Genomic DNA, 13,510 nt, shown 5'->3' on the forward strand with positions numbered 1-13,510 from the left:
GGGTGTCCTCGGGGGCTGCAGAAGTCATTCAGGAGCCCCCAGTCCAGGAAGAAGCCCCCCTGCCCCAGAGCTCATGATCACAACAGAGCCCCTCCCTCAGAGCCACAGCAGAGCTCCTTCCCTTGATAATCCAGAGGCCCCAGCCCCCCAAAACCTCTAAAGTAATCCAGAAGCCTCCTCCAAACCCCCAAAGTAATCCAGAAGGCCCCAGCCCCCACAAACCCCCAAAGTAATCCAGAAGGCCCCAGCCCCCACAAACCCCCAAAGTAATCCAGAAGGCCCCAGCCCCCACAAACCCCCAAAGTAATCCAGAAGGCCCCAGCCCCCACACAACCCCTAAAGTAATCCAGAAGGGCCTTTCCCCCAAAACCCCAAAGTAATCCAGAAGGCCCCATCCCCCACAAACCCCCAAAGTAATCCAGAAGGCCCCAGCCCCCACACAACCCCTAAAGTAATCCAGAAGGCCCCAGCCCCCACACAACCCCTAAAGTAATCCAGAAGGCCCAGCCCCCACAAACCCCTAAAGTAATCCAGAAGGCCCAGCCCCCACAAACCCCTAAAGTAATCCAGAAGGGCCTTTCCCCCAAAACCCCAAAGTAATCCAGAAGGCCCCAGCCCCCACACAACCCCTAAAGTAATCCAGAAGGGCCTTTCGCCCAAAACCCCCAAAGTAATCCAGAAGGCCCCAGCCCTCACAAAAACACTATAGCAATCAAGAAATCCAAAAGGCCCGTCTCACAGAAGCATTTCGGTCCCAACAGATGTCGCAGCAGCCCCCGAAGTCCGTGGTCTCCCAAAAGTCCTGGACCTCGGCTCCAACAGAAGCCACGGGGTTCCCCTGAAGCTCTGGTTCCCAAAAGAATCCTATAACCTACCCTGCCCTGCTCTGCCTGCCTCGAAGCCCCGGTCCCCCTGGCTCCTGCCGTCCCTGGCAGGCAAACCTGCCGGCGCATCACTTTAGGCACCACACGTCACCGGCCCGGGGGGCAGGACCCACCTATTCATGGAGGAGGGGCACGGCGCCGAGGGCATCACCGGGGGCAGGCGGGCGAAGCTTCCGGAAGCCCCTCTCATCAGGACCCGACAGGCGGCCAGGGCGGCGGGGGTCATGGTGCCCGGGCACAGGCTGGCTCCGGTCAGGGGTCACTGCAGAGAAAACAAGACATCAGAGGAGGGGTCAGGCATACATTCAGCCAGCCACTGACGCGCGGTGTGACCTTGCACACAGCAGCAGAATACCCGCTCCCAAAGAGTGCTTCGCGTCTGGACAGATGGTAGAGTTTACGATTTAAAAAAAATATATATATTCTTCTTATTAAACAGTGGTGACAGTGCAGTGCGGTGCATTGCGAGGTCATATAGCATTAAAAAAGGACAGTAATACAAGAACAATCGAGCACAGCGATACAAGTGGAGTACATTATCCTTATCAACCCTAATTCGAGTCAAGGTCATTGGCCACTTACTTCCTCCGCTGGGGAAACACACAAATCACCTCTTGATACATTTAATTTGGCCCATTTTCCATCCCATTTCTTTGGACAACCCCTGTTGTTAAATACCTCTTTCTCTGCGATCATTGCACGATCCATATCATTAGCCCACCTCCGATACCTGCGATCATTGCACTAGCCATATCATTAGCCCAGCTCCGATACCTGTGATCAATGCACCGTCCATATCATTAGCCCACCTCCCTTACCTGCGATCAGTGCACGATCCATATCATTAGCCCAGCTCCGATACCTGTGATCAATGCACCGTCCATATCATTAGTCCACCTCCGATACCTGCGATCAGTGCACGATCCATATCATTAGCCCAGCTCCGATACCTGTGATCAATGCACCGTCCATATCATTAGCCCACCTCCGATACCTGCGGTCATTGCACAATCCATATCATTAGCCCACCTCCGATACCTGCGATCGTTGCACGATCCAGATCATTAGCCCACCTCCCTTACCTGCGGTCATTGCACAATCGATATCATTAGCCCACCTCCGATACCTGCGATCATTGCACGATCCAGATCAGCCCGCCTCCGATACCTGCGATCATTGCACGATCCATATCATTAGCCCACCTCCCTTACCTGCGATCATTGCACGATCCATATCATTAGCCCACCTCCCTTACCTGCGATCATTGCACAATCCATATCATTAGCCCACCTCCGATACCTGCAATCATTGCACTGTCCATATCATTAGCCAGCCTCCGATTCCTGCGATCCTTGCACGATCCATATCATTAGCCCACCTCCCTTACCTGCGATCATTGCACTGTCCATATCATTAGCCCACCTCCGATACCTGCGATCATTGCACTAGCCATATCATTAGCCCAGCTCCGATACCTGTGATCAATGCACCGTCCATATCATTAGCCCACCTCCCTTACCTGCGATCAGTGCACGATCCATATCATTAGCCCAGCTCCGATACCTGTGATCAATGCACCGTCCATATCATTAGTCCACCTCCGATACCTGCGATCAGTGCACGATCCATATCATTAGCCCAGCTCCGATACCTGTGATCAATGCACCGTCCATATCATTAGCCCACCTCCCTTACCTGCGATCATTGCACAATCCATATCATTAGCCCACCTCCGATACCTGCGGTCATTGCACAATCCATATCATTAACCCACCTCCGATACCTGCGATCGTTGCACGATCCAGATCATTAGCCCACCTCCCTTACCTGCGGTCATTGCACAATCGATATCATTAGCCCACCTCCGATACCTGCGATCATTGCACGATCCAGATCAGCCCGCCTCCGATACCTGCGATCATTGCACGATCCATATCATTAGCCCACCTCCCTTACCTGCGATCATTGCACGATCCATATCATTAGCCCACCTCCCTTACCTGCGATCATTGCACAATCCATATCATTAGCCCACCTCCGATACCTGCAATCATTGCACTGTCCATATCATTAGCCAGCCTCCGATTCCTGCGATCATTGCACGATCCATATCATTAGCCCGCCTCCGATACCTGCAATCATTGCACTGTCCATATCATTAGCCAGCCTCCGTGTTGGACAGGCCACATGAAGGGCTCGCTCCCTCCCCGCAGGACAGGGCCCGGGCCACCGTCAGCACCATTGCCCGGCCCAGCCGCCATCTTGGACACGGCACCACGCGGCCGTGCGGCCTCAGCCCGACCCCAACCCTGGGCCTGGCCAGGCCCCGACATCCCGGCACCACCCTCCACCCAGGAGGTGAACGGCCCACTTGGCAGGTCAATGGGAGTACGAAGTGTCGATGGCTCTCCCCCGCCAGGTGCCGAGCACCCCCCAACCTCCTCGGGCGCTGGCTCCACCCCCCTGCTGGGTGTCTGGGCTCCCTCATCCCAGACCCCCCGACCTCCAAGAGCGAGGGTCCGGACATCAAAGGGCGCCAGGCCTATAACTGAGGCAGCCCCAGGACAGGAAGGCAGTTGTATCCTGGAGTCGAGAGACACCGCGACGAACTCATCCGTAACTGGCCTGCTGGCGCTGCCGCGGCCCTCTGCCTCGTGAAACCTTCGTCTTGGCCTGCTGGCGCTGCCGCGGCCCTCTGCCTCGTGAAACCTTCGTCTTGGCCTGCTGGCGCTGCCGCGGCCCTCTGCTTCGTGAAACCATCGTCTTGGCCTGCTGGCGCTGCCGCGGCCCTCTGCCTCGTGAAACCTTCGTCTTGGCCTGCTGGCGCTGCCGCGGCCCTCTGCCTCGTGAAACCATCGTCTTGGCCTGCTGGCGCTGCCGCGGCCCTCTGCCTCGTGAATCCATCGACTTGGCCGGCTGGCGCTGCCGCGGCCCTCTGCTTTGTGAGACTATCATCTTGGCCTGCTGGCGCCGCCGCGGCCCGATCCACAGACACTCCAGCTCGAGGATTGTGAGCTCGCCTCTTAACGCCACCTGTACCGATCCGGTACCAAGACTGTCCCGCTACCCCCTTTTCCCTACAGAGACTAGAAGTGAGAGGACCCCCGGGTCCGAGATATCCTGTATCGCTGATATCCTTGCCGTAAGAACCTTACATAAAGCATTGAACTCGACTTGGTGTGGTGCCTGTTTGTGGGGAGGGAGGTAACTTGTCTGTACGATCGCCGGAGACGGTCCCACTCGGGGATCTCTCCCCCAGTATCCGGCCGACCCTCAGGGTCCCCGTCTAACATTGGTGGCCAGCGACGGGATCCGAACCTACGCATAATCGTACAGAAAGTCACCCGACCCACGACACACGACCACCATGACAACAGAAAGCGGAACAACGGAGAAATTCCAGATGGAAAAATTGGAAGACTACAACCACCGAGAACTGAAGCAATATTGCATGGAACTTGGTCTCCCAACCACGGGTCTGAGTACGAAGGAAGACTTCAAACGAGCCCTAGAAGCCTGGGCGGAAACGGGTACGGCCGTACCCCGAACACAAACAACCGAAACGAGCCCCGCACCAACTAAAGAAAGAGCGGGTCTCTCCCTGGAAGAGATCCGAGAAAGAGAAAAAACCAGACTCCACGAATTAGAACTAGCCCGACTTCGCTTGGATGGAGAACTCAAGCTGGCAGAACAAAAAATAACCCTGGAACACTTACGGCTCAGGGAAGAGCGAGAAGACAAGCAAAGACAGAGGGAGCTAGAGGAAAAGAAACTAGAGTACGAACATGAGCGCAATCTCAAAGCACTGGAAATCCAGAAACAGGATAAAGACCTCGGGCTCCCCGAACGACCGACCCCGTCTGCCTCGACCGAACCCAAGGTTCACATCCCCAAAGATGTCATCCGGGAATACCACAAGAACGATGATATACAGCAGTGGTTTAAAGCCTATGAGGTGGCAATGACCTCCCACCGGATTCCCCGAAGCGATTGGGGAGCCGGATTATGGGGGAGGTTTGTCAACGAAGGGCGGGACGCCCTGCTGCAACTCCCGGACCAGCTGATGACCTCCTACGACCACATGAAGGCCGCCCTCCTCACTCGATACGGGCTCACACCTGAGATGTACCGCCAACGGTTCCGCGACTGCAAACGGATTCCGGGTACAACTTGGGTGGAGTACGTGAACTTTTTTAGCCGAGCCTTCGAGGGGTGGATCAAGGGCAACAAGGTAACCACCTACGAACAACTCTTTGACCTTATCGTATGGGAACACCTGTCGAACAACTGCTTCGTGGAGCTCCGGCAACACCTCCTGGACAGTAAGCTAACCGACCCTCGACAACTCGCCGTCGAAGCCGACCGGTGGGAAAGCACCCGAGTTGGCCGGAACGCACCCAGCGAATTATCCAGATCGTATCGCCCCCGAGGGGGAGGAGGAAGTCAGGGTCGGGGGAGAGACCCCGGCCCCTCGTCACCCCCCAGAAACCCCTCGACCCCGGTTGGCCGAGGAAGCCCTGCCGTCCGGGCCGGTTTCCGGGCCAACATTACGTGCCACAGGTGCCAGCGACCCGGCCACTACGCCAGTGATCCCAACTGCCCAAAGAATCCGAACACTACCCCCCGCCAAGTTGCAGCGGCGGCCCTAGGGGAAGAACTAATCCCGGAGGACCAAGAAGAGTACGAGGCCGATCCCTCTGAATGGGCACCCGCCGCCATGGCACTGGTCTGCTTAGGGGAGAGAGACATGATTCCGCGGGCCCCCCTTCCCGCCAACACGCAGAAGTACGGTCAATGGGTCAACATTAATGGCCGCCGGGCGGAAGCCCTCCGCGACACCGGGGACAGTGTAACGGCGGTCCGACGCCACCTCGTCACTCCAGACCAAATCTTGCCGAACATTCTTTGCCCTGTCCGATCAGCCGACAACTCTGAAAGCCTATGCCACATGGCCTGCGTCCCCTTCGAGTGGGGGGGAGTAACAGGGATGTTAAAAGTAACTGTCCGCGATGATGCCCCCGTGGACTGCCTCCTAGGAAACGATCTTGAAAGCTCTCCCTGGGCAGCTGTCGAGCGGAGGGAGCACCTGGGGATGCTTGGCCTCCCCGAATGGGTCTGCGTCACGACCCGGTCCATGACCGCCCGCGCGGTCCCCAGCCCGGAAGAGCCCGAGTGGCCAGAACCTCCTCCCGCGCTCATCCCAGAGGAGGCCACCCCAGAAGCCAGTCCATTGACCCAAACCGAAGAAGGATCCGACCAGCTTCGGGACGTCCCTGACCTGGCACACTGGCGGCAGGAGGGAGGCCCCACGCAGGAACAATTCCGGGCCGAACAGAAAACTTGTCCCTCTCTCGAAGGACTCCGGCAGCAAGCCCTGGCCCAGAGCACCGGGGATACCTCGGGGGCCCACTGGATCTACTGGGACCAAGACCTGCTCTACAGCGAGCAGAAAGTTGCAGAACTAGGGGCCGGTCGGGTGCTGGTGGTGCCCCTTCGCTTCCGAGACTTCCTCCTGAACTTAGCCCACGATGTCCCCCTTGCCGGACACCTGGGGCAGGATAAAACCTACGACCGCCTGGTGACCCATTTTTTCTGGCCCCACATGCGGAAGGATGTCACCAACCACTGCAAGGCCTGCCCCACCTGCCAGGCCAGCGGAAAAAGTGGCCGAAAAATCAAAGCACCGTTACAACCCTTTCCTGTCGTCACCACCCCGTTTGAACGAGTGGGAATAGACATTGTGGGGCCCCTCGACCCGCGAACAGCCCAAGGACATCGGTTCATCCTGGTCCTTGTAGACCACGCCACCCGCTATCCCGAGGCCATCCCTCTTCGGACTGTGACGGCCCCCGTGGTGGGCCGGGCCCTGATGGGGATCTTCTCCCGGGTGGGGTTCCCCCGGGAGGTCGTCAGTGACAGGGGCACGAACTTTATCTCCAGATATATGAAGTCCCTCTGGCAGCAATGCGGGGTCACCTACAAGTTCACGACCCCCTATCACCCGCAAGGAAACGGACTGGTCGAGAGATTCAACCGCACCCTCAAGGGGATGATTAGGGGTCTAGAAGAACCCCTTCGACGCCAGTGGGACGTGCTACTTCCATGCCTCCTGTTTGCCTATCGGGAGGTCCCGCAGAAGTCCCTCGGCTTCAGCCCATTTGAACTCCTGTACGGGCACCCCGTCCGGGGCCCCCTCAGCCTAGTCAAGGAAGGTTGGGAGCAGCCTCCCCAGAAAACTCCCCCGGACATCTACAGGTATCTCCTGGCTCTCCGCAACCAGACCCGGCGGTTCCGAGACGCCGCCAAAGCCAACCTCGAGGCCAGTCAGGAGGACATGAAGAGGTGGTACGATCAGCACACGTCCTCCATTGAGTTCGAACCTGGACAACAGGTCTGGGTGATGTCCCCGGTTGAGCCCTGTGCACTCCAAGACAGATGGTCCGGGCCCTTCAAGGTAATCGAACGCAAGGGGCCCGTCACCTATTTAATCGACATGGAGACTGCCCGGAACCCCCTACGGGTCCTCCATGCCAACAGGCTCAAACCCCATTTTGTGCGATCCGAACTCAGCCTCCTGATGGCTACCGATACTGGGACAGAAGAAGACTCCGAACCCCTTCCGGACTTACTGAGGGCCCTCGAGCAGGATGGCTCAGTGGAAGGGGTCCAGCTCTCCGAGGCCCTGTCCCCGGAGCAACGCCAAGACTGCCAAACGCTCCTGAGGCAGTTCGCCTCCCTGTTCTCCCTCACCCCCGGAGTCACCCCCTGGTGCCTCCACGATGTGGACACCGGGGACAGCCCTCCTATTCGACACCGAGCGTACCGCGTACCAGACCGGGTACGAGCCTGCATCCAGACAGAGGTGTCCAAAATGCTGACCCTAGGAGTGATCGAACCCTCAGACAGTCCCTGGGCGAGCCCAGTCGTCCTGGTTCCCAAGGCAGCTGCCCCGGGCGTTGCCCCTGAGCTCCGGTTCTGCGTGGACTATCGGGGGCTGAATGCAGTTACCCGGACCGACGCTCATCCCATCCCCCGGGCAGACGAGCTAATTGACCGGATGGGGGCCGCCCGCTACCTGAGCATCTTCGACCTAACAGCGGGCTACTGGCAGATCGGCCTCACCCCTAGGGCCCAAGAACGATCCGCCTTCTCTACCCCAGACGGGCACTACCACTTTAAAGTCATGCCCTTCGGCATGAAAAACGCCCCGGCAACGTTCCAACGGCTGGTAAACCAGGTACTGGCGGGCCTGGAAGACTTCAGCGCCGCCTACCTGGACGACATTGCTGTGTACAGCCACCAGTGGACCGACCACCTCCGCCACCTGCGGGAGGTTCTACACGCCCTCCAGCAAGCCGGGCTCACCATCAAAGCCAGCAAGTGCCAGGTTGGCCAAGGGTCCGTGACCTACCTAGGACACCAAGTGGGAAGCGGGCTGGTGGCCCCTCTCCAACTCAAGATCGCTGCCATCCAGGCCTGGCAACCCCCTACGATCCAAACGGAGGTCCGAGCCTTCCTGGGGCTCACCGGATACTACCGGCGGTTCGTGAAGGACTATGGCAGCATCGTGGGGCCCCTCACGGAGCTCACCTCCAAAAAGAGCCCCAAAACCGTCAACTGGACCCCGGCCTGCCAATCGGCCTTCGAAAAGCTAAAGACCGCCATGTGCACGGCCCCCGTGCTCCAGGCTCCCGACTACAGCCGGGAGTTCATTGTGCAGACGGACGCCTCCGATCATGGTGTGGGGGCCGTCCTCTCCCAACTCAACGCCGAAGGGGTCGACCATCCGGTGGTCTTCATCAGCCGACGCCTCTTGCCCCGAGAACAGCGCTGGAGCACCATTGAGAGAGAGGCCTTCGCCGTAGTCTGGGCACTCAAGAAGCTCCGGCCCTACCTCTTCGGCACCCACTTCCGGGTGCAAACAGACCACCGACCCCTGCAATGGCTGATGCAAATGCGGGGGGAGAACCCGAAGCTGCTACGTTGGTCCATCTCCCTGCAGGGGATGGACTTCACTGTGGAACATCGACCCGGCCAAGACCACGCCAACGCGGATGGCCTGTCCCGCTTTTTCCGCCTCAACGAGGAAAGTCCCCAAGAAGATGGGTGACTCTCCCCGTCTTCAGCTGGGGGGGACGCATGTTGGACAGGCCACATGAAGGGCTCGCTCCCTCCCCGCAGGACAGGGCCCGGGCCACCGTCAGCACCATTGCCCGGCCCAGCCGCCATCTTGGACACGGCACCACGCGGCCGTGCGGCCTCAGCCCGACCCCAACCCTGGGCCTGGCCAGGCCCCGACATCCCGGCACCACCCTCCACCCAGGAGGTGAACGGCCCACTTGGCAGGTCAATGGGAGTACGAAGTGTCGATGGCTCTCCCCCGCCAGGTGCCGAGCACCCCCCAACCTCCTCGGGCGCTGGCTCCACCCCCCTGCTGGGTGTCTGGGCTCCCTCATCCCAGACCCCCCGACCTCCAAGAGCGAGGGTCCGGACATCAAAGGGCGCCAGGCCTATAACTGAGGCAGCCCCAGGACAGGAAGGCAGTTGTATCCTGGAGTCGAGAGACACCGCGACGAACTCATCCGTAACTGGCCTGCTGGCGCTGCCGCGGCCCTCTGCCTCGTGAAACCTTCGTCTTGGCCTGCTGGCGCTGCCGCGGCCCTCTGCCTCGTGAAACCTTCGTCTTGGCCTGCTGGCGCTGCCGCGGCCCTCTGCTTCGTGAAACCATCGTCTTGGCCTGCTGGCGCTGCCGCGGCCCTCTGCCTCGTGAAACCTTCGTCTTGGCCTGCTGGCGCTGCCGCGGCCCTCTGCCTCGTGAAACCATCGTCTTGGCCTGCTGGCGCTGCCGCGGCCCTCTGCCTCGTGAATCCATCGACTTGGCCGGCTGGCGCTGCCGCGGCCCTCTGCTTTGTGAGACTATCATCTTGGCCTGCTGGCGCCGCCGCGGCCCGATCCACAGACACTCCAGCTCGAGGATTGTGAGCTCGCCTCTTAACGCCACCTGTACCGATCCGGTACCAAGACTGTCCCGCTACCCCCTTTTCCCTACAGAGACTAGAAGTGAGAGGACCCCCGGGTCCGAGATATCCTGTATCGCTGATATCCTTGCCGTAAGAACCTTACATAAAGCATTGAACTCGACTTGGTGTGGTGCCTGTTTGTGGGGAGGGAGGTAACTTGTCTGTACGATCGCCGGAGACGGTCCCACTCGGGGATCTCTCCCCCAGTATCCGGCCGACCCTCAGGGTCCCCGTCTAACACTCCGATTCCTGCGATCATTGCACTGTCCATATCATTAGCTCGCCTCCGATACCTTTGATCATTGCACAATCCATATCATTAGCCCGTCTCCGATACCTGCGATCATTGCACGACCCATATCATTAGCCCACCTCCCTTACCTGCGATCATTGCACGATCCATATCATTAGCCCACCTCCGATACCTGCGATCATTGCACTGTCCATATCATTAGCCCGCCTCCGATTCCTGCGATCATTGCACTGTCCATATCATTAGCTCGCCTCCGATACCTTTGATCATTGCACAATCCATATCATTAGCCCGTCTCCGATACCTGCGATCATTGCACGACCCATATCATTAGCCCACCTCCCTTACCTGCGATCATTGCACGATCCAGATCATTAGCCCACCTCCGATACCTGCGATCATTGCACTGTCCATATCATTAGCCCGCCTCCGATTCCTGCGATCATTGCACTGTCCATATCATTAGCTCGCCTCCGATACCTTTGATCATTGCACAATCCATATCATTAGCCCGTCTCCGATACCTGCGATCATTGCACGACCCATATCATTAGCCCACCTCCCTTACCTGCGATCATTGCACGATCCAGATCATTAGCCCACCTCCGATACCTACGATCGTTGCACGATCAGATCATTACCCCACCTCCGTTACCTGCGATCATTGCACGATCCATATCATTAGCCCGCCTCCGATACCTGCGATCATTGCACTGTCCATATCATTAGCCCGCCTCCGATTCCTGCGATCATTGCACTGTCCATATCATTAGCTCGCCTCCGATACCTTTGATCATTGCACAATCCATATCATTAGCCCGTCTCCGATACCTGCGATCATTGCACGACCCATATCATTAGCCCACCTCCCTTACCTGCGATCATTGCACGATCCAGATCATTAGCCCACCTCCGATACCTGCGATCGTTGCACGATCAGATCATTAGCCCACCTCCGTTACCTGCGATCATTGCACAATCCATATCATTAGCCCGTCTCCGATACCTGCGATCATTGCACAACCCATATCATTAGCCCACCTCCCTTACCTGCGATCATTGAAAGATCCATATCATTAGCCCACCTCCGATACCTGCGATCATTGCACTGTCCATATCATTAGCCCGCCTCCGATACCTGCGATCATTGCACGATCCATATCATTAGCCCAACTCCGATACCTGCGATCGTTGCACGATCAAGATCATTAGCCCACCTCCGTTACCTGCGATCATTGCACGATCCATATCATTAGCCCGCCTCCGATACCTGCGATCATTGCACTGTCCATATCATTAGCCCGCCTCCGATTCCTGCGATCATTGCACTGTCCATATCATTAGCTCGCCTCCGATACCTTTGATCATTGCACAATCCATATCATTAGCCCGTCTCCGATACCTGCGATCATTGCACGACCCATATCATTAGCCCACCTCCCTTACCTGCGATCATTGCACGATCCATATCATTAGCCCACCTCCGATACCTGCGATCATTGCACTGTCCATATCATTAGCCCGCCTCCGATTCCTGCGATCATTGCACTGTCCATATCATTAGCTCGCCTCCGATACCTTTGATCATTGCACAATCCATATCATTAGCCCGTCTCCGATACCTGCGATCATTGCACGACCCATATCATTAGCCCACCTCCCTTACCTGCGATCATTGCACGATCCAGATCATTAGCCCACCTCCGATACCTGCGATCGTTGCACGATCCAGATCATTAGCCCGCCTCCGATACCTGCGATCATTGCACTGTCCATATCATTAGCCCGCCTCCGATTCCTGGCGTGCGCTCGGTCTGGGTTAACTCAGTGGCCTCTCATATGTTTAACAGGCAGAGAGGTGGAGAACTGGTGATATCCTTCCGACCCACCTCCTTGAGTGTGGAGACGAATCTCTCCCTGTACGGGCGGATGTGTGGGCAATCCTAGATCGAATGAAAGAATGTGCCCTCTCCGCCACACCGTCTAAGGCACTCCGGAACAGGTAGTGCTTACATTTTTGGGTGTAGACTAGATTGTTTTCAAGTAGGTGCTTAGGAGAAGGTATATATTAAATGACTCCACTAAAGACCGTGATCTCAACCAGGTATTCGGTGACATGGAAACAATCATCCCATAAACGGACAACCAGCTCTCCCAACTTTCGGAATGGGAGGGAAAGGAGGGGCGTGCTTATTTTATTTAACTCAACTCCGGATTTTACCAAATCCCTCCCAACCATCCCCAAAGGAACATCAACAGAGTAACAACATGCTCCCAATTTCCTCCAAAATATATCCGGCCCTGCACTCTCCGTGAGCGCAGGAAGTTCTGAGAGATGGGGTGGGGGAATTTAAGGGGAGTGGAATGGCACATTAATAAAAGAAAAAAAAGTTTGAGAGAAGCTTCAGTGGAACAGATCACTATGGACTTCTATAAAGCCCGTCCCACCCACTTAAGAAAACGTTATTCTTGTTTTTGACAATTATTCTACACGAAGAGTCCCTTTATTTAAACTGCTAGAAACTTCAATAATCGCAGCTCGACCAGACGGATGATTCAAAAGTCAGAGGCAAGACTCAAGAGATAGGGAAGTGGTATCACTTCCCTATCTCTGTTGCGAGAGGCTCCCTTTACACAGTGGACTCTCTCAGAGGGGTCTCTGAGACTACAAGGCCTACATACTGGATCCTTCCCCAAAAAGGGGAGAGGGAGTGCTTTGGCAAGGGGTGCCATACCATACCCCAGCAGTGAGTGGCTCCCTTGGCGCAGTGGACTCACTCAGCGGGTTCGCTGAGACTCCAGAGTATAAATATTGGATCTTTCCCCAACAAGGGGAGAAGGAGTGCTTAGTCAAAGGGCACAAAGAACAGGGGGCTAGGCAGACTAGCAGACAAGGTGAGAGATTCAGGGGAGAGGGGATCGGAGCTAGGGAAGTAGACAAAGAGAGAAAGAGTACGAAATGGGAACATATTTAATTAATGAGTTATTATATAGCGCTGGCTAGACTCAACGGAATCAGAGTGCTTTACATGTGGAACAATAATGTTGTAATTAACATCAGTTAAAAGTTACATAAGTATCAAGAAAAGCATTTAAAGAACATAGGGGACAAGGTGAATGGAGCAAGGAAGGGTAAGGGGATAGGGTAAAGGGGTAGGAGGAAGATAAGACGTAGAGACATGGGGAAAATCTGCCCAAGGTCCGGCTGGGTAGGTGACGGCAGGGGGGGGGTCCATAACCCATCTCCTCTTTAGCTATCTGGTAGCTCCACCGGGCATCAGGAGACTGCCGCGGAGGGGATCCACAGCCCTTCTCTCCAATAGCTACTGGGGTAGTTTCACCGGGCATCAGTC

The 13,510-nt window shown here is 56.7% G+C and overlaps 1 protein-coding gene across 4 annotated transcripts in view; it reads right to left on the reverse strand.

Annotated features, from left to right (window-relative positions):
• Window positions 1–13,510, reverse strand: part of OXNAD1 (oxidoreductase NAD binding domain containing 1) — a 154,157-nt gene that overhangs the window by 43,270 nt on the left and 97,377 nt on the right. For all 4 annotated transcript variants that reach the window (XM_078664466.1, XM_078664469.1, XM_078664468.1 and 1 more), the window contains exon 2: window positions 998–1,146. In XM_078664466.1, coding sequence (XP_078520592.1) covers window positions 998–1,110 — 113 coding nt within the window. In that variant the 5' untranslated portion in view covers window positions 1,111–1,146. The remainder of the gene's footprint in view (window positions 1–997; window positions 1,147–13,510) is intronic.

Source organism: Lissotriton helveticus, chromosome 10 (genome assembly GCF_964261635.1).
Source record: "Lissotriton helveticus chromosome 10, aLisHel1.1, whole genome shotgun sequence".
Taxonomy (NCBI): domain Eukaryota; kingdom Metazoa; phylum Chordata; class Amphibia; order Caudata; family Salamandridae; genus Lissotriton; species Lissotriton helveticus.